General features: G+C 36.3%; 3 protein-coding genes across 3 annotated transcripts; 2 read left to right on the plus strand and 1 right to left on the minus strand.

The window, feature by feature from the left end:
- Window positions 1-758: 758 nt before the first annotated feature.
- LOC132174981 (polygalacturonase 1 beta-like protein 3) lies at window positions 759-3,001 on the minus strand. The gene is made up of 3 exons (XM_059586761.1): window positions 2,874-3,001; window positions 2,032-2,779; window positions 759-1,950 (listed from the first exon to the last, which is right to left on the minus strand). The coding sequence occupies exons 1-3, from the start codon at window positions 2,934-2,936 to the stop codon at window positions 878-880; spliced, it is 1,884 nt and encodes a 627-aa protein (XP_059442744.1). The 5' UTR covers window positions 2,937-3,001; the 3' UTR covers window positions 759-877.
- Window positions 3,002-6,795: 3,794 nt separating this feature from the next.
- Window positions 6,796-9,615, plus strand: LOC132175352 (uncharacterized). Its single transcript, XM_059587272.1, has 5 exons — window positions 6,796-7,085; window positions 7,372-7,617; window positions 8,575-8,656; window positions 8,818-9,032; window positions 9,245-9,615. Exons 1-5 carry the CDS (start codon window positions 6,796-6,798, stop codon window positions 9,363-9,365), a joined length of 954 nt encoding a protein of 317 aa, XP_059443255.1. The 3' UTR covers window positions 9,366-9,615.
- A 3,353-nt stretch (window positions 9,616-12,968) lies between these two features.
- On the plus strand, window positions 12,969-17,557 carry LOC132175810 (E3 ubiquitin-protein ligase SIS3). The gene is made up of 10 exons (XM_059587868.1): window positions 12,969-13,229; window positions 13,319-13,357; window positions 13,560-13,626; window positions 13,718-13,791; window positions 14,372-14,510; window positions 14,623-14,715; window positions 14,933-14,998; window positions 15,574-15,693; window positions 16,163-16,276; window positions 16,909-17,557. Exons 1-10 carry the CDS (start codon window positions 13,201-13,203, stop codon window positions 17,308-17,310), a joined length of 1,143 nt encoding a protein of 380 aa, XP_059443851.1. The 5' UTR covers window positions 12,969-13,200; the 3' UTR covers window positions 17,311-17,557.
- The last annotated feature ends 780 nt before the right edge of the window (window positions 17,558-18,337 follow it).

The raw sequence follows: 18,337 nt of genomic DNA on the forward strand, positions 1-18,337 counted from the left end.
CAGCAAAAGACGCGAACCTGAGCGTGCTAGACGGGAATTTAAAGGACTTTTTACAGGACCATGCAGTTGAGTGGGTGTGGGTGGGACTGACCCCCATTTCACTGACAAAAATCCTCTCCCATTTCACATTCTATAGTCTCTCTATACCATCCCATCCCATCCCATCAAAGACCCACGAGAGCCGGCCAGCTGCAACTTTGTCTTCATTTCTTCTCTTTTCTTTTCTTTACCTGCACTTAAAGCTGCACCATTTGCGTGGTGCTTTTTACTGCACCATCACTCAAAATTAAACAACACGCGCACTTCATTTCTTTTCTTCCTTTACCACCTTCCATTACTTTCCTCAGAGAATGCTCTAGCTTCCACAACAACCTTTCATGTTTTCATTTCTCTTTTTGCCCCATCAGGGAATGCTAAATTTGACTGTTTACAATATAATGACACCATTATTTTGGTTTTTAACGGTAAAAAGTGTGTTTAAAAGGAGGAAAGTGACATGCACATGGAGCAATGGCATTAAGTAATGCTAGGTACCATTTTTTTATTCTCTTAAAATTCTCTTGAAGTTGATATGACTTTCAAAATCACCATTAAATCAAAATTCAAGTATGATTCATCTAAAATTTAATAATTATTTTAAAAGTCACATCAATTTAAATTTTTTTTTAAGAAGATAAAAAGATGATGCATCACATTACTCAAATGACAGTTTGCCCATTTTTTGAAGTAAAAGATTGTAGTACTCGAAGGCCAGAAAATTGGTAAAAGGTAATTATGACATTAATTGCTATAATTAAGATATTAGCAATGATTCATGAGAATAATGTCATGATCAACTTTAATGAAACATGAAATTAAACCAAGGAATATTTGGTACTCAATCAGCGACAGCCCACGTCATGTCGTTCTCAAAGATCCAGTGGCACACTTCAATTTGTCCGGGGCTGGACGCCAGTGCCACGAAGGCCCCGTGGTTTGGGCTCCAAGCTGATGTGTCAATATGACAGATGGCAACACCATGGTTGATCTTGGTCTTGGTTTTCACGTCAAGAATATCAGCCTCGTACACCTTAACTTTGGGCACAGAGTGACAGTAATACAATAGGTAAGGGTACAGGCTCTGATGGCATGACACCGATTTCGTCACTCTTCCACCGTTGATCCCTTTGACCGTCCCGATCATCACCTTTTGATCTGACCCGTTCAAATTTTCTGTGGTCCTCACAACCACATTGTTGCCCAAGACCGAGACGGCGAAGTCTAGCATGCCCTCCACCGACCCCACGCACCGCTTGTTCTCACCCTGGCTCGGACCCCTCTCGCACTCGGCCAGCGCGTTTACAAACACGCGCTCCATTACCGAACTCTCTCGCGCGTGGAAAATTTCCTTGAGCTCCGACAGACGGTTGGTCGAGAATGGTAATTTGGACAAAATCCACGGTGGCAAAAACGACCTTCTAGGCATCCTGTCCCTAATGTCGGGCATCACCACAACATTCCCTTCCTTCAACATAGCCTCCCGGAAAAACTTGCCCGGTTCTACCCATTTATTTACAGAACTGCCACTCTTGCGCAAAGAACCTGCTGATGCGGTGCTGATATTGCTGTACTCAGAAAATGTGACACCCTTATTGGTATATTCTTTGAATGTACGGTCCACGCTATAAGATTTGAATTCTATCGTGGTCTGACCCATCGATCTTTTGCCATACTCTTTGAACGTGTCTTTTCCATGGTTGAACGATTTTCCATAGCTTGCAAAACTCAGTTGACCGGAGTTGGCAATCTTACCGTAAGATTGGAAAGAATTGGCGCCCGCGTTTGCTCCATTTCTGTAGCTTGAGAAGCTATCGATCCCCGCGTTCCCTCCATTGCCATAGTTCTTGAAATTGCTACGTGGGTTATTGCCTGATTCACCGTACGCTTTAAACGAATCGTTTGCGCCATTACCTGTTAAATCAATCGTCGTTCATCTTAAAAGTTGTACGTATTCGATGAATTTAATATTTTTTAACGTTATAAATTAGTTACCTGACTCGCCGTAGCCTGTGAATCCGGAGCCAATAGTGTTAGAGTTGCCGGCGTAGCTGTTGAACTCGCTGGGGCCGCCGTTTCCGTTCTTGCCGTAGCTGACGAACTCTTGAGCGCCGGAGTTGGTTTCGTCGCTGTAGGTTGTGAAAGAGAGTTTGTGGTTGTTAGCGTCGGAGTCGTAGGAGGTGAACCGGAGGTTGGGGACGTTGACGAGCTTGTCGTAGTTGGTGAACTGGCCAGATCCGCCCGTGGCGCCGGCGCCGTAGCTGGTGAAGTTGGAGTCAGCAACGTTTGCTTCGTTGGCGTAGTTAGCGAATGCTTCGCCGTGGCCAGTTGAGGCTCCGCTGTACTTCTTGAACGAGTCGTTCGGGTTGTTCAACCCGTCAGAGTAGTTCTTGAACGAGTCAACGCCGCCTTGCCGGGACGAGCCGTAGTTGGCGAAGCGGTTGTTGGAGTAGCCAGCGAAGTCGGCGTCTCTGGTGTCGTCCTTTTTGGTCAAGGCTGCGGTTGAGTCGTCAAAGGCACAGAACAAGTTGGCTAATGAGCAGAAGGAGTAGAGGTGCGAAGACAGCGAGTTTTGCTCGGCGAGTTTGGTGAAAACGGCGGCGTTTGCTGCATTGAGCGGAGACGCTTTGGAGAGAAGGAAAACCGGTGTTGGTATACTGTTAGAGATTTGCTTGTTCCAGTGGCGGATCATGGAGGCTCTGGGCGTGAATGGGTTGGTCGTGATCTTGCTGGCATCAGAAACCTGCACATATATGTATATGAATGAGAAATATATATATATAGCAAACAGAAGAATTGAAGAAGGTAGAAGAGAGAGTAGATATATATATACTTACATTGTTGAAAGATGAGAGTAATACGAAGAAGAAGAAGAGGAAGAGGAAACTCATTCTGTTCATCAGTCTTTCTGCAGAGAGAGTTGGTCGGTGTAGTCAGCAGAGCATAAATAAGAGAGAGAGAGAGAGAGAGGGAGAGGAAGGTGTGGTGTCTTTTTCGAATCTTAATGTTTTCTTTTGCTTTGGGCAGTTCTTTTGCCAGAGAAAGTAAGCCGGACCTTTTTTCTTTTTCCAAATTTAGTTTAGTGTGAAGATTAGGTTATGGGATCATGCATTTAATTAATAAATTAACTTTTACCAGGACACATTGAAATTGATACCTGTAACTGTAACGATCTTGATATAATTCCTTTCTTTCTTCTTTTTATAGGGAAGATGGTTGCACATGTAATGACAGATGAGGGACAAGATCGTCTTCTCTCTTTGACACTTTCCATGGTTGTAAACTTGCTATGATGTTGTTGAGTGAGACGGAAGCTCAAACAAATTTCTTAAGGAAAATGCCAAGTGATCTTAGTATTTTCTTTGTGTCCTCTTAGTCATAATAAGTAGATATAATTTTTAAAAAATAAATATGTGCTACTTTCTTTTTTATTTGTTATTTTAAAATAATATCTACCTAAGATTAGAAAAATACTAAAAAAGCACATAGCATTCTCCATAATTAAAGGAGCAGTGTTGAATTGAATTTTCACTTTTTAAAAAAAATAATATCCACATAAGACTAAATGATGTAGATCAGGACTATCTTATCTTTCAGTCTTTTATTATGTTTATTTGTTAGTCTTTTATTAGGTTTCTTTATTAGTCATTTATTCTATCTTATCTTTCAGTTTTTATTTGAATTAAGTTTCTTTGTTAATCTTTATTTGGTTTAGTTGTCTTTTGTAAACTTCTAAATTGACATTATTTCATTGTTATCTTAGGATTAAGAGTGCTCTTAGGGCAATAAATAGATGCTTAGAGCCCTGAGAATGCAGTTTTGATTATTTATTTGGTTTTCTCAATAAGAATACTCAAAGTTCAGTTTCTTCATTATTTTTTCTTAAATTATAGAGAGTCAGATTTATTTGATTCTTGTGATAGTCTTGTAATCATAGAAATATTTGTCTCTTTTACTTGCTATTGCATCACTAGAAGATGATTAAAAGAGGACCCAGCATTTTTATAATTTAAGGAGCAGTGTTGAATTGAATTTTTATTTTTGATTCAGCAAGTATAATCATTATTAGCTGTATTAGATCAACTAATTAATTATCTATGGCGCCCGATAGATACGCTATTAGATTGAGTCAAAAAGCACATAAAAGTTCCGATTCCAGCGAGAAGATCTTGGTAGTAAAAAAGAGTCTTAGACATGTATTTGAGATAAATATATTTAAGTACAAAAATAATAGTTTTTTAAGTGTTGAAATGGTATAAATTAATAAATCAAAAGCATAATTAATTAGTTACTAGTGGGCAGGAAAGCTTTTTCAGTGAACCACAGCATCGTGCTTCAAATCTTTTTGTTGAAAGCAAGAGTCAAAGATTTTATTTATTTATTTATTTATTTATTATTATTATTTTTATTTTTTTTATGGATACAACTAAGGAGGGACAAGGGGACCTCTTGTTTCTTAGAGAGGAAATAAAATGAAGCAGTTCATTTGACAATAGAATGTGCCCCAAAATTAATTCACCTAGAAACTTTGGTCGCAGACCAAGAAGAAAAAGATGAAAGATTATAAATGGTATCATCCACTCAACAGTAGTGAGAGTCTTGAAAGTCCTTAAGAGATAACTCAATCAGTAATGAATCACGTCTCATGAAGCGGAGGTCACTAATTCAAATTTTCTTAAAAACAAAAGCTAGAGTCTTGAAGATACTTTAATGATACCCAAATACCAAATAGCTAGTAATGCTACTCACCCTCTTAATATTTTATGCTCATTTTTAATTGTTTGCGTAGTTTTTAAAATTATTATTAGAGATTTCAATTTAATATATATATTAAATTAATGATAGTTTTAAAAAACACTTAAAAAATATTAAAAAAAAAATCGTAAAAAAATAAGAATGTATGTAACGTTACACAACACTTAAAAGCTAAGCGGGTTGTTGTAAAAAAAACAAAAAAACAAAAAAAAGTAATTGAGAGTGAATCTTTACAATTATTGATGATTAATTTTGACAGAAAATTGTTGAAAATTCCATCCATCTCTAGTCAAATAAGAAGAGCATTATGTCACAAATTTTCTACAATTTTTCCACCGTTTGTAGAAAAATTGCATCCGAAGTAATCGACCGTTTTTCAATGGGGGTATAATTAATTTATAGATCGAGCTTCCATTTATATTAGTCCCAACCTAGAAATGCTTGAGTCTAGTTACTCCCTAGACTAGCATACGACAAAAAGTCAACAAAAAAAAAAAAAAAAACACACCCGGTGGAGTGTGGACAAGTGGCGTGTGCAGTAAATTCACAAGTCCCGGTGTTCCTCATGTACTTTAATTATGCGCAACAACTACTGTTCCTAAATCCTAAGGTTCTTCTGATCCACACTCGAGAGCCTCAAAAGCATGTGCCATGTGAGCTTCTTCTTTCTTTCTTTTCTTCTTCCTTTATTAATTTATGTACGTGTTACCATGGGGAACATGATAGCAGGAAAAATCATACAAGTCATGCATGCATATATAAAAGTGGGAATTTGATGTAAGGGCATCATAAGGCCCAAGACTTACATGGTCCAAGCCTCCATGAAACTTGTCGGTCCAAGTTCAACACCACCTCCAATTCAATACTCACATGCTCGTGGGTGGGTGGCTTCTGCATGCATAGTCACCCTTAAGATAAGGAGTAATATTATAACGAGAGAAAGAGTCTTTTAAAAGTGTTCTAAAATAAATGGGCCGTAGCTTTCAAAATCATAATCGAATTTTGATTTATTAGACGTCTCCTTTAAGAAGACTCTAATCATCCTAATTGTAACATTAATCCAAGATAAGTATGGGTTGCGCCATCACATCAAACAAAGAAATTGCTGGTGCGGTTGCTCCAAATAGAAGAGGCCTTGTTTCTTAAACCAGAAGTCTTTTTCAAGACACTGTTGACAATAAAAAAAATTAAAAAAGAAAATAATAATTAATATAAAAAAGTAAAAATGTGGTATTAAAAAGTAAAAAAATTTTGTTTTATAATAATTTTTTTATTTGAATAATAGTAAAAAATAAATGATGTGATATAAAAAATAAATAATGCGATATAAAAAGTGAGAATGTTTTAATATTATTTATTTTTTGAAAAAGTGAGATGAATAGTGTTTAGTGGAATAATGGTATTTGGTGGTGGAAGAGTGGTCCACACCAAGGGATGGGAGTGATTTCATCCCCACCATTGGGATTGTCGCCCATAACCTTATAACTTGGTGGTGGAAGAGTGGTCCACACCAAGTCAAGGTTCAAACTTAAAACTTTGGTTTCGATATCATATTAATTTATCACTTATTCTAAAAATTTAATCTAATAGGATCGAAGAGGTAAATTTAATTATTTAATCAATGCTTTAATATTGTTAATGTCGCCTAATAATTTAAAAATAAAAATAAAAAAAGGAAAAAAACCTAAAAAAATTCAAATTCAATTTTTTTTTTTTAATTAAAATCCCATGAAAACGGATGAATTTTTTCAGAGGAAAAAATGCACCCCTCTCAAATTCTCAATCAAGGGCTGTGGATAAAATAAATAAATAAAAGAAATTAAAAAAAAAAATCTAATACCCTTGTTGTCTTATATAGACGCATTAAAAGTGTCTAGATTTTTTTTTTTTTAGAAAAAAAAAATTGTATAAATTATATGCTGAGATAATAAATTCAAAACTATTTAGTTAGAATTAATAATAAAGGATAATTAACTAAACAATCTAGTCCGTCAAAGACACAGAATGTACCACGGTCCTGTGAGGCCTTGCAAAATGCCTATATCTTCCTCTGCCACTACAGCCTCTCTTCTCTCGCACCCATCATCTCTTCCTCCATTATCGACCTCCAAAACCCCCCATAGTGACTTCAGCATCCCCATTAACCGCCGCCATCTCCTCACTGCACTCACCATCTCCATCTCTACTACCGCTTTGATACCTTCTCCTCAGACCAATTATGTCAACCCAGTACTCGTGCCGGTTGCTGATGCGCGCGGCCTCTTCCAGATGCCCCCTTTTCGGCTCAGCAATAGGTAACTTAACAAACCCAGAAACTGTTGATGTTATATCTAGCTCATCGTATATATAACTACTGAGAACATTGGTGAAAAAAAGGAGAGAATATATAATGCGTTTTGGGGCTTGTGGTATGTGCGTATATTTGTTTTCAGAAAATTGAGAAAAATTAACCCCATTTAAGCTGCGTTATTGTACTGAAGCATAGTTGGGTAAAGGCCTTAGCTTGATCAGCAAACTGAGCAATAGTGCTACTGTTACTGTTTCTTATTTTTGTTGGTAAATTGGTGTTGGTGTGGGAAGGTATTTTCTGGTGAGGGCTGGAGAGTCTGAATATGAGAGCTTGGGAATCATCAATACGAACCCAGTTGCAAAGACTTCGGTGGATAACGGGTTGTCGGAGAAAGGGAAGAAGCAGACTGTGAAGGCTGCGTTTGAACTGAAGGCAAAGGGGGCTTGTGCTAGAGGATGTTGGATTTGGCCTTCTATTACTCAGAGAGCTTACCAGGCGGCAGAGATCATTGCATCAGTTAATGGGGTCAGTCGAAGGTGTGTGAATTTTTTTATTTTATTTTTTAATTCAATGAATTGTTCAGAGAGTAACAGAATGAGAATTTTCTTAATAGAAAATGTGATTTGGAGTTGAATGGTGCTGGGTGTCAAAATATAAAATTTGATGGTCCATTTGGTTGCTTAGAGTACGTTGGAAGAGAAAGGAATTATATTTTTTGGTGTCCAATAAAACTAAACTTCTGACCACAAATGATTTTAGAATCCGTTTGGCTTTCCGATTTCACAAGTCAAAATGCGATTTTAAAAAAAAATTGTGAAAAGTGTATTGTTCGGGAGTGCTTTTTTTTTTTTTTTGGTTGAAATATTGATTAAATGATTAAATTTACTATTTTCTATTGGTCTAAGCTTTTGGAATGAGAGATAATGTAACATGGAATGAGAGTCAAGAGGCTACGAGTTCAAATTCTGACTCCACAGTTTACGTCTTATTCAATTAAATATTCTACGTGTTATGCCTCACTTATGAAAGTAGAGTTGAGCACGCATGAGAAAAGTGTTAAAGTATTGATTAAGTAATTCAATATATAACCTTTTTCTTAACATTTTTTAAAAGTTGCAGTTTTAAAACGTAAAGAAATCTGCGTTTTTAAATCACATATAGGAGGGTGTGTTTTTAAAAACGCACAATTTTAAAGGTCAAATCGCGATTTTACCAAACACTTAATTTAAAATTGGGTTTCAAGTTGCACGTTTTGATACCGCAAATCTAAATGGACCCTAAATTTGTCAATGATTTCATTATTTCATGATTATCAAAGAAAGGAATAGTTCAACATCTTCTTTATATGTATCTTGTTGGGGATTCAAATCTATGATTTTGAAGACCATTCTAGGATGACAATTGCATTGCAAGAGAGTTTATTTCATTTCATTGTAATCTATTCTGCCAAATAGTCAGCTTGCTTAACTCTCTCTCTCTCTCTTTGGTTTCAGTTATATAGTGCCAGAGTACAGCTTTCTAGATGCTCGTGGATTGGGAGCGTATGAAGGCAAAAACTTGGAATCCGTTTCTAAAGTAGGATTTCTGCCTACCCTCTTTCATGGGATTAGTAGGGATCTTCTTCATTATCTTCTTAAACTTGATTATCTTTCCCTCCCTCTCATTTAGCGTAAAAAGCATATACATATGTCAGTATCCTTAAAAGATGCAAAATATGCTTGCTTCGAAATGCTTAGGTATATGCATCAGATGGTATTTCTACAAGCATAAAACCTCCTCCTATTGATGATGGGACCCCGAATGAGAGTGTTGCAGACGTGTTTGTTCGTGTCACACAACTCATGTCAATTCTTGAGACCCAGTATTCTGGTGACACAGTCATTATTGTCTCTCCAGACTCTGACAACTTGACAATCCTACAAGCTGGTTTGGTTGGACTTGACCTTCGAAGGTAACTCGATGGTCCTAACTCTTGCTCTCTGTTTTGTTTGTTTGTTTTTTTAAATGTTGGAACTGTATATTGGTTGCTTGATATTTAACTAAACGAATTGTCCATTCGAGCGGACTCTTTTTATGGTATCCATAAATACCCATAGTTCTTATCAAAATCTTTGAAAGTAAATAAATATTGAGTAAGCCATAATGACTTTTTTTCAATTTCAGGCATTCTGATCTTTCTTTTGCTCCTGGCGAAGTCCGGTTTGTTGACACCAGTAGCATCCCTACTTACAAGCAACCTGCTTCTGCTGTATATAAATGTTTTAATCCACCTAATTGCAACTAATTTTTTTCCTCATTTTTGTAATTATAATGTACTCAAGACAGAAGTAATTGATATGGCAGATTGTCTTCCTCTTCTGTAACGAGTATTTATCATCCTCTTGCAATTTGTACATCAAGAAATCCTATCCTATGAGCTCTGTTAGGTGCTGCGAAGTTTAGATGTTTTTCTATGAAGGGTGTATCTAATTCATTGTTGCTTATTATATATTTATTTGTTTATTTTTCTATCAAGCTTGACGTTTTATGTACTTTGATCTATGTTGTTCTGAATAATTTTTTGTTACTTATTTTGATGGCAGGCTAGGTTTTACAACAGAGTAATTCTATATACGTAGGACTTTTATCTCCAAATGTGATGTGATTTTTTAAAATTAACTAAACCTTAATGGTAATTTTAAAAACTATATTAGATAAAAGGCAAATAAAAGTTCCACTTATAGTATTACTCTTCGTAAGGGGTGACGTGACCTATCTAGTTTTGGAGTAATTACAAAACCCTAACCAAGTAACCATAATCTAATTCATTTGGGACAAAACTCATTTATTGAATTACAAAAAAAAAAAGAAAAAGAAAAAAAGATTAACTCTTAAAAATTAAGTTAAATACTAATAATTTCATTAATTAAAAGAACATAAATAACTACATGACCCAATTATCTCTTTCCTTGTCTCATATCACTAAACCTAAGATTGAGTGGGTGAATTATAAAATATTGTGTGAGTCAAATTCCACATGGATTGTGTACTAAATAAAATTGGGCTATCTAAATAACCCTAAGAAATTTTAATTGCTGGACTAGTCCTTTTAATGTATAGTATTTCTCTAGGAGGTAGTGAAAACAACATTTTTTGGTGGATGAGAATTACCTGCATTTTAAGTCCTTTTTTTTAATTTTTTATATTCTCTAATTTGCTGCTTTGTTGAATTCAAACACAGCTTCCTAGATATGTACTTTGTGATTGCTGAGTCATGAAGACAATATTGAAGTTGGAATCTGTTTTCAAACTAGGCTTATCGTTGTTATTTTTTCATGCCATCAAGCTTTAAGGGTCATAATTCAGCTGCCTTTATGAAGCATAATTTCTTTTCTCACTGCTTATGCTTCCATTTGCCTAGTGGAGTTCCTTCGAGGCCATGACAATGAAAGTTGCAGACATCTTCTTGACAGTGCTTTTGCCTCACCAAATTCCAACATATTGGCAATCCTTCTAGCTTATTCACTTTGATTTAATCTGCAACGGTAATATACATGCAAGCTGATTGCAGCAAATCATGTCAGCAGATCATCTGGGCTTCTTCTTTTTTTCTTTTTTTTCTTTTTTTTTTTAATATTGATGGATCTTTGTCATTGATTAGATCATCCAAACACACAGAGAGATTCCAAACCCACAGAGAGATTCCAAACCCACATGTACAATTTGAGAGGCACATATGCAAGATTCATATACTTTGCTAGGGTTCTCCAAATACAACGAGTGTGTACGTATGTGTGTGAGCTCTCTGCACAATTATAAAGCCTCTACGCTCATATAATTCTTAGCGGGTGATAATGGTTCATACGAAAAAATGAGCGACGACGAAAAATGGCTGGCAACTTCTGACAACCTCCAGCGAACTTCGGTGATGGTATGACGATGTGTAATGATTTGAGAATGAGAAATTTAAATAGTTCACAAAATTTAGAAACAAAATCCATTTTCTAAAGCTAAAGAAGTTTTGTTCGGTCGCACCAAACACCAAAAAATACTGATAATATTTTACGATGAAACAAACGAAGCTTTAACATAAAGGTTTGTGGGCACCGGGCGGAGGGAATGAAGCCTAAATTGAAAATTTCAATGTACCCAAGTTACGGTTTTAATTGGAGGAAGTATATAAAAAATTGTAATCCTATCCGCCTGTTCACGTAAAAATAAGCACAATCTCGAATCACATAAATTCTCTTTGCATTATTTTTTCTTTACTCTTGATTTATGAAATCACGTGGTCGTCAAAATACCAACAATAATACTAATAATTTAGGAGAATATGATTCCAACGACCAAAAATGTTGTGAGACTTGAGAAACTCTGTAGTCGTAGATAGAGAGGAGCATCTGTTTGGGGCATATCTCCTGCAGATTCCTACGTTAATTCATCTATTACATAAGATTGACGTAAAATATTGCAAATTGGAAAATTCCAAAGTACACATTACAAAAGTTCTGGGTCCTCTTGATTTATTTTATTATTTTTTTTTTCTAATGGGTCCTCTTGATTAAGACCAGGTAAAACTCCTCTGCAGAAAGGCAAATCTAATTCCTAAAGTCACCATCGATTCCCTCATACATATATATCCACTTGCTTTTCGTACAAAATCTCACTTTATTCCTCCCATATCAGCCTGAAAAAATGAAATATAAGTAGGACCGAAGATGAACTATTTTATGGTCCGGAATAAATTTTAATGGCGTATATGTTTGCTACATGGTAAATATGTTGTAATATTATTTAAAAAATTTAAATGAAGTGAAATTATGTATATCGTTAAATATAATAAAATAAAATATAAATCATGAAATGGTGTTCTTTATTTTATTTAAAATTGAGAAAAGTTTATCCGAAGCTTATGGTATGTAAATTTATTTTTATCAAGTGAATGTCTATTTAAAGTTCAGTGAGAAATCAAAGTGATATCCTAATAATAATAAGGAAAATATCAATTATAAAGATCCTATCTTCTCTCTCTTCTTGGTTTGTGTTTGTTTTTGTTTTTTTTAAAAAAAAAATAAAGAGATCATCTTTCATTCATTGTTCAAGAAAGTAAAACAGATTGCTCTAGGAAAATAATATTGCAAATATAGCTTGGAGTTTCTTCTGACCAAATATCATCAATGACTTGTTTAACTGCGGCCTTTGCTAAAACATGTGCCGCTAAATTTGCTTCGCGATATGTTGTCAAGGTCTCTTCCTAGTCGGTTTCAATTCCCGGAAGCGTTCTAATTCTTTTGTTTTTGTTTGTGTCGTGCTATTTTGTATGCTCCTCATTTTTCCATCCACTTTTCTTGAAAATGAGTTATTAAATTTGTAAAACCTACATGGGTGAAGTAAAGGTCGATGGTTAATTTTTTTAAAAAAAAGAGAATGGGAGAAAGACATGAGCATATATACAAAATGAAATTTCTCTTTTCCTTTTCCTTTTCCTCTTTATTTTTGGCTACTTGTAGCCTCTCTTGTTTCTTATTACCAATATAAGAAAGAAAAAGAAAAGGGAAAAAGAAATATCAATCATAAATTGATAATCATTAAACTCAAAAACCTATTAATTACTAAGCCCACATAAATTAATCTTATCCACCCATGTTTTAAGCCATCATAATTTGTTTGGTCATTGCTAACAATCACAGCATAATTATTAACATTAAAAAAGAAAAAAAGAAAAAAGAAAAAGAAAAAGAAAAAAAGAGAGAAACAAAGTCGGCAACTGCTAGTCATAACTCACAACTGCTCTCTAACCGAAAACGGCACGAAAATAAAAAGGGGTCCGTCAGTTTAACGCTGTGACGTAACGGCGTCAAAACACGTCAACGTTCCGTCCCCGTATAAGGCCCCCTCGGCATTACTTGGCGTCTGCACCTCACTCCCTCAGCTTTTTGTTCAGCTTCGTTCACTCCGAAATCTCATTCTCGCCGATCTTCTTCGCTGTTGTTCGGGGGTTTGGATGATTGGTCCCGACTTGAACCCGTTCGTGAGAGATCCGATCTGGATTCCGCTCTCGGACTCGAGCATTTCCGTCCTCAGATGAGTGTAGCTGAATCTTGTGCGTCACTCTAGGGTTTCGCTTCTCTTCCCATTCCATGGCCATGAGAGGCATCGATTTCAAGTGGTTAGTTTCAACCTTGAGTTTGTGTTGTGTGTGTGTCAGTGTGTGTGTGAGGAATTTGGGGTTTTTGATGTGAAATTGGGGTTTTGCAGGTACGACGGGTTCTTCTTGTCGATGCTGGCCACGAGTGTGTATCCTTTGTTTTGGTGGTGTCTGAATTAGAGTATTTTTTTTATTAAAAAATAATAATAATTATATACTGATTTATTTTTAAATAATGTATTTATGGTATTTATTCAAGTATGTTTACTGTTTTAAAAACCAAGAGAAGGTGAAAATGTGAAAGATGCCAATTTTTTTTGATAAGTTTTCCTTTGACGTTGTTGCTTATAGAGTAATTGTTGCGATCAATTGGAAGCGGTACCATTCTTGTACATTCCCGTTGCACATATGGATTGTGGTGGGTTTTCAGAATTTTAAGCAATTGTGAAAAACTTATCCAATTTGAGTTTTTAATTATTCTGAGTTATGCGTTATCTCTGTTGGTTCAGGTTGATTATACTACCGTATTTGTTTTTCGCCTTTTGATGTTCGTAGATAATGGACTTGCTGCTGGAATGGGTTTGTAAGGCCTTCTCTCTTTTATTGTTGAGATGGGTTTTGATTTTGGGATGGAATCTTATCCCCCTTTTTTAACTAGATGGAGGAGAAATATAGACACTTTTCAGTTTTGGAGCTCGTGAAATTGGGCATGTTAGAGGAATGGAAAGACTTTTGTTGTATGATCGGTGTAAGCCTATCAAATTGAAGGCAAAAATTTAATAATACAACTAAAAAATTAGTTGTGCCTTAAAGGTACATTTTACGCGTTTTTGCTGATCACCTAGGATGTGTGCAACTTGGAATGAAAGCTTGGTGTGTTTGATTTGATATAGTTGACGTGGGGCAATGTTGAGCTAGTGTCAGCTGAGCGTTAATAATTCTAGAAGCAGAAATTGCTCTATTATTGCATAAACATGTTTCCTTGTCTGTTAACTCAGATCTCATCACTCAAATTGTTTTATTTTGTTCTCCCCGTTTCTTTTAGAGTGGCTGTATGGTTAGTTATTATTCTTGTTTCTTTCATTATTTTCCAATGGCACTTCATATAGCTAAATCTTATATAATACCTCTTCCTTTCCCCTAACAAATTTATGTGCTTTTAGGGATTTTGGGTGGCAACAGAGGTACGCTCGTTTCTGTGGAAGAGTAGTGGTGCTTTCGATTTTGTCTTTGCTACTGTATCCATTCCTTTGGGCTTGGACTGTAATTGGTACACTCTGGTTCAGACGAGCAAAAGATTGTGTAAGTTATTTTAAAATTCCATGTTTCATTCTATTTGATATTCCTTTATTATCAGTGGCACTGTCATCTGTAAATGGCTTGATTTTGGAGCCAATGCATTAAATGCTTGCAGTTGCCCGAAGAAGGTCAGAAATGGGGTTTCCTGATTTGGTTGCTTTTTAGCTACTGTGGACTCTTTTGCATTGCTTGCATGTCATTGGGGAAGGTTAGTGGTGCTCTTTGTACTTGTGCATTTTTTATATTTGACTATGATTTGGCACTATATTATGAGTGAGATCTTTGTTCTTTTTTTCATTATGCATTTTTTACTTCCCATGTTCTTGCTGGCATATTGTGCATCCTATTTAGTAATATAGGTCCTTGACTTTTCTATTTTCAGCTGTGCTGTTCTGATCCTTGTTTATTGAACATCTCTTCTGCAGTGGTTGACACGGAGACAAGCACACTTACTACGTGCTCAACAGGGGATTCCTTTATCCGAATATGGGGTAAGCTCTCAAATTTCTTGCATCTCTTCTGCAGCAATCTTCTCATCTTCAGTAATTTTTGTAAGGTTTTTGCCATCAATAATTATCAATTAGCTATATGGCTCATGGAAGCATGGAACCTTTGTTGCCGTTTACTGTTATAATTAGTATCAAAATGGAATGATTTAACTGTAGTCATGGAACAACTTATTAAAGAATGACCTATGTGATTTGAAGAAAAAAAAAAGACTTGAACTTGTTCTACCCTGAATGTAGATCGATTATTTGAGGGATGAAGTATCACCATTATTCTATGCCTGAGGCTAATATTTCCTTAAGCATCTGTATTTGAACTTGTACAAGGACAATGAGTACTGTTCAATGTAATGCAGCCTATTTAATTGCCCACTTAGTGTTGGTATGAACTCATAAGAATGATAAGTTCAGTACAATGTGATGCAGCCTATGTAGCATGCCTGCTTAATATTGGTAGCTGGTATAACATTCAGTTCAAGTTTTATCTGTATGTAGCTTACATTTGTTCGGCCTTAAATAAGACTAAGCAATTATAAGAAGGATTCTCCTCCCTCTCCTAGGTTCTGGTTGACATGATCCGTGTACCAGATTGGGCATTTGAAGCTGCTGGTCAGGAAACAAGAAGCATGGGCCAAGATGCTGCTGCATACCATCCTGGACTTTACTTGACTCCTGCTCAGGTAAGTGTTCATTGGGTTATAGTACATATTGCCATTTAGTCTTGAGTCTTTTTGCTTTGTACCCTTCTTTACGTATTCCCTAGATAATATGATGGTAGAAAAAAATTTGAGCCCCTAAAAGCTGTTTAGATGAACTCAAGGCCACTATTGATAATCCAAAAAGGGCTGATCAGAAATTAGGGGGACATTTAAGGGCATTACTAAGGCACTATGTGCATGTGCTCATGTGTATGTTCTACTAGAATTATGCAATCGTTTTACAGGGCTAGTATTCATATATTTCAAGAATATATCAGTTACCATTCACTATTGAATGTTTCAAGGCTGTATTATTTATCATGCCCTCATAATGCTTCGAATTCTCTCTTCATTGCGGAAACCATTTTGCATTTAACAACTTTACTCCTAATATTAGTTCTGAATCCTGAAGGTTGGTTTTTTTTGGGGGGGGCTGGGGGGGGTTTCACAGAGGGAAGCGGTTGAAGCACTCATTCAGGAACTTCCAAAGTTCAGACTAAAGGCTGTTCCAACGGATTGCAGTGAATGTCCCATATGCTTAGAAGAGTTCCATGTAGGGAATGAGGTAATTCTTTTCTTTTCTGACTAAGACTAATTCATCATGTTAAACAAACCAGTTACACTACTTTATTAAGAACCAAGTATCTTTCATGTTAGAGCAAAATATTAAAATGCTATTTTCACAATCTATTCATGATGTATCATCTGCAGCCCTCTTGTGACGTAACAGTTATTAAATCTGCACTTGATTTTCAAATTTAATGGCGGAGATGATACATTGTGAAAGAAACCTTGTGAAAAGAGCGTTACTCAAACTATATGGGAGTTGTTGGATGGGATTCCTTTCTCGTCATCTGGCTGTATGTGGGGCCACATGAAGGGATTACTTGACATAAATTTTTAAGTTTTTTAGGTTAATTTTTGCAGGATCACTTGGTTTAATTTTGATTGCTGACCTTTAGAACTTCTCATCCTTTCTTTTGGCTTTTGTTTCTATCTATTTAAAATTTGGGTGCCCTAAAAATATGTAATAAATTTTTAAGTCCTAGAAAACATCCTTTCTTCGGGCTTTTGTTACCATTAGGAGGTGCAGGCCACCACACCCCTGCTCATTCATACAAAGAAATTTCTGTGCCTTTTGGTAGTGGATTATTACTGGGGCAGTTGGACACAAGTTTCTTACTAAAACTGGTGCAGGTTCGTGGCCTGCCTTGTGCTCACAATTTCCATGTAGAGTGCATTGATGAGTGGCTTCGACTGAATGTGAAATGTCCTCGGTGCCGTTGCTCAGTTTTCCCTAATCTTGACCTTAGTGCTTTATCTAATCTTCGTGCTGAGACCGAACGGACAACTGCCAGTGTGGTGACAACCAACAGATATGTAAGGGAACCTTCCAGCCAGAGCTATCTGTTGAGATTGCAGGGTCTGCTCCGTCCAGTACGTACAGGTAATGCAGGGGCAGCTGATGATGCTGACATGTCGTTGGAAACTGCAGAGAATGGAGGTGTGGCGGTGGTGACTCGGGATCCATCAAGCACAGAGCCAGTACCCTCGGTTGAAAGCATGTTTGTTGGTCAGGCCACCCAACCGCAACACTAGATTGATCCTGCATCTTTTTTCCCCAATTTTTACTAGATTTCCTAACCCTCTGCCAAGACAAGGTAAATGATACTTGTCCATATTTGGCCATCACTTTTGTAAGGTGTAGTGATGGTTTCTCATTGTAATGAACAGAGTTTTTTGATTGATCCAAGTGTATGGAGTCATGGACTTTAAAAAACTGTAAAAGATACCTTCTTTTTGTTAACCAGTGGAGATTAGAATTCCAGTCGTGCATTGCAGTCTACTTTTGGTCTCATTTTCTGTTTGTTTGACAATAAGTGCGGAAATGTCTGTTTGGGAGTGTTTGAGGGTGAATAAAACAGGGGCCATTAGATGATAGATGATTAGATGTGCAGCTTTATTTGCTGGGATTACTAATTTCAATTGGAACTGAACCCGTTTAAATTGTAACGAGACGTGCTCTGATCTTAGTTGGAACTTGACCCAAGCCAAATCTAACGTCCATCAACGTCTTCTTGTGTGGACATCAACCCCGTATTTACGGTTGATAAGTCGAGTCGTAAACTGGTCAATAAACAGTGCAGAACTTGAAGTTTGTATGTTAGAAGATGCCCAGACCCTTATTTCGTTTTTTGGAATCAAAATCCAATCTGGAATGGTATACGGCACCCGAATAAGGTGTATTCTTTAATATATGTATATAAATAATTAAAAATCCTAGACAAGATCTTATGGTGGAAATAACATGATGATAGAGGATACTGGAATTTGGAATTTTCTTCAATGAGAGGTGGGACCTGTCGTCGAATCTAAAACCAGGTTGCTATGAAAACTTTTAAAGAGTTCAAAAAAAATGAAACACAAGCACATGCCTACAATCTCATCCAAATCACCACAAGTTTCTTTCTTGTTCTTAATTTTCAACCACTCAATTCAGTGGTGCAAAAAGGGACTATGATGACTTTACGTACTTGTTTATGCTTCCAAGTCAAGTTTCTCCACTTATGCTAAATCACGGCCCGCCAGCAGATGATCATCGTTAGCTTGAAAACTAGTTGCTTTA

This window comes from Corylus avellana, chromosome ca3 (assembly GCF_901000735.1).
Source record: "Corylus avellana chromosome ca3, CavTom2PMs-1.0".
In the NCBI taxonomy this organism is placed as follows: domain Eukaryota; kingdom Viridiplantae; phylum Streptophyta; class Magnoliopsida; order Fagales; family Betulaceae; genus Corylus; species Corylus avellana.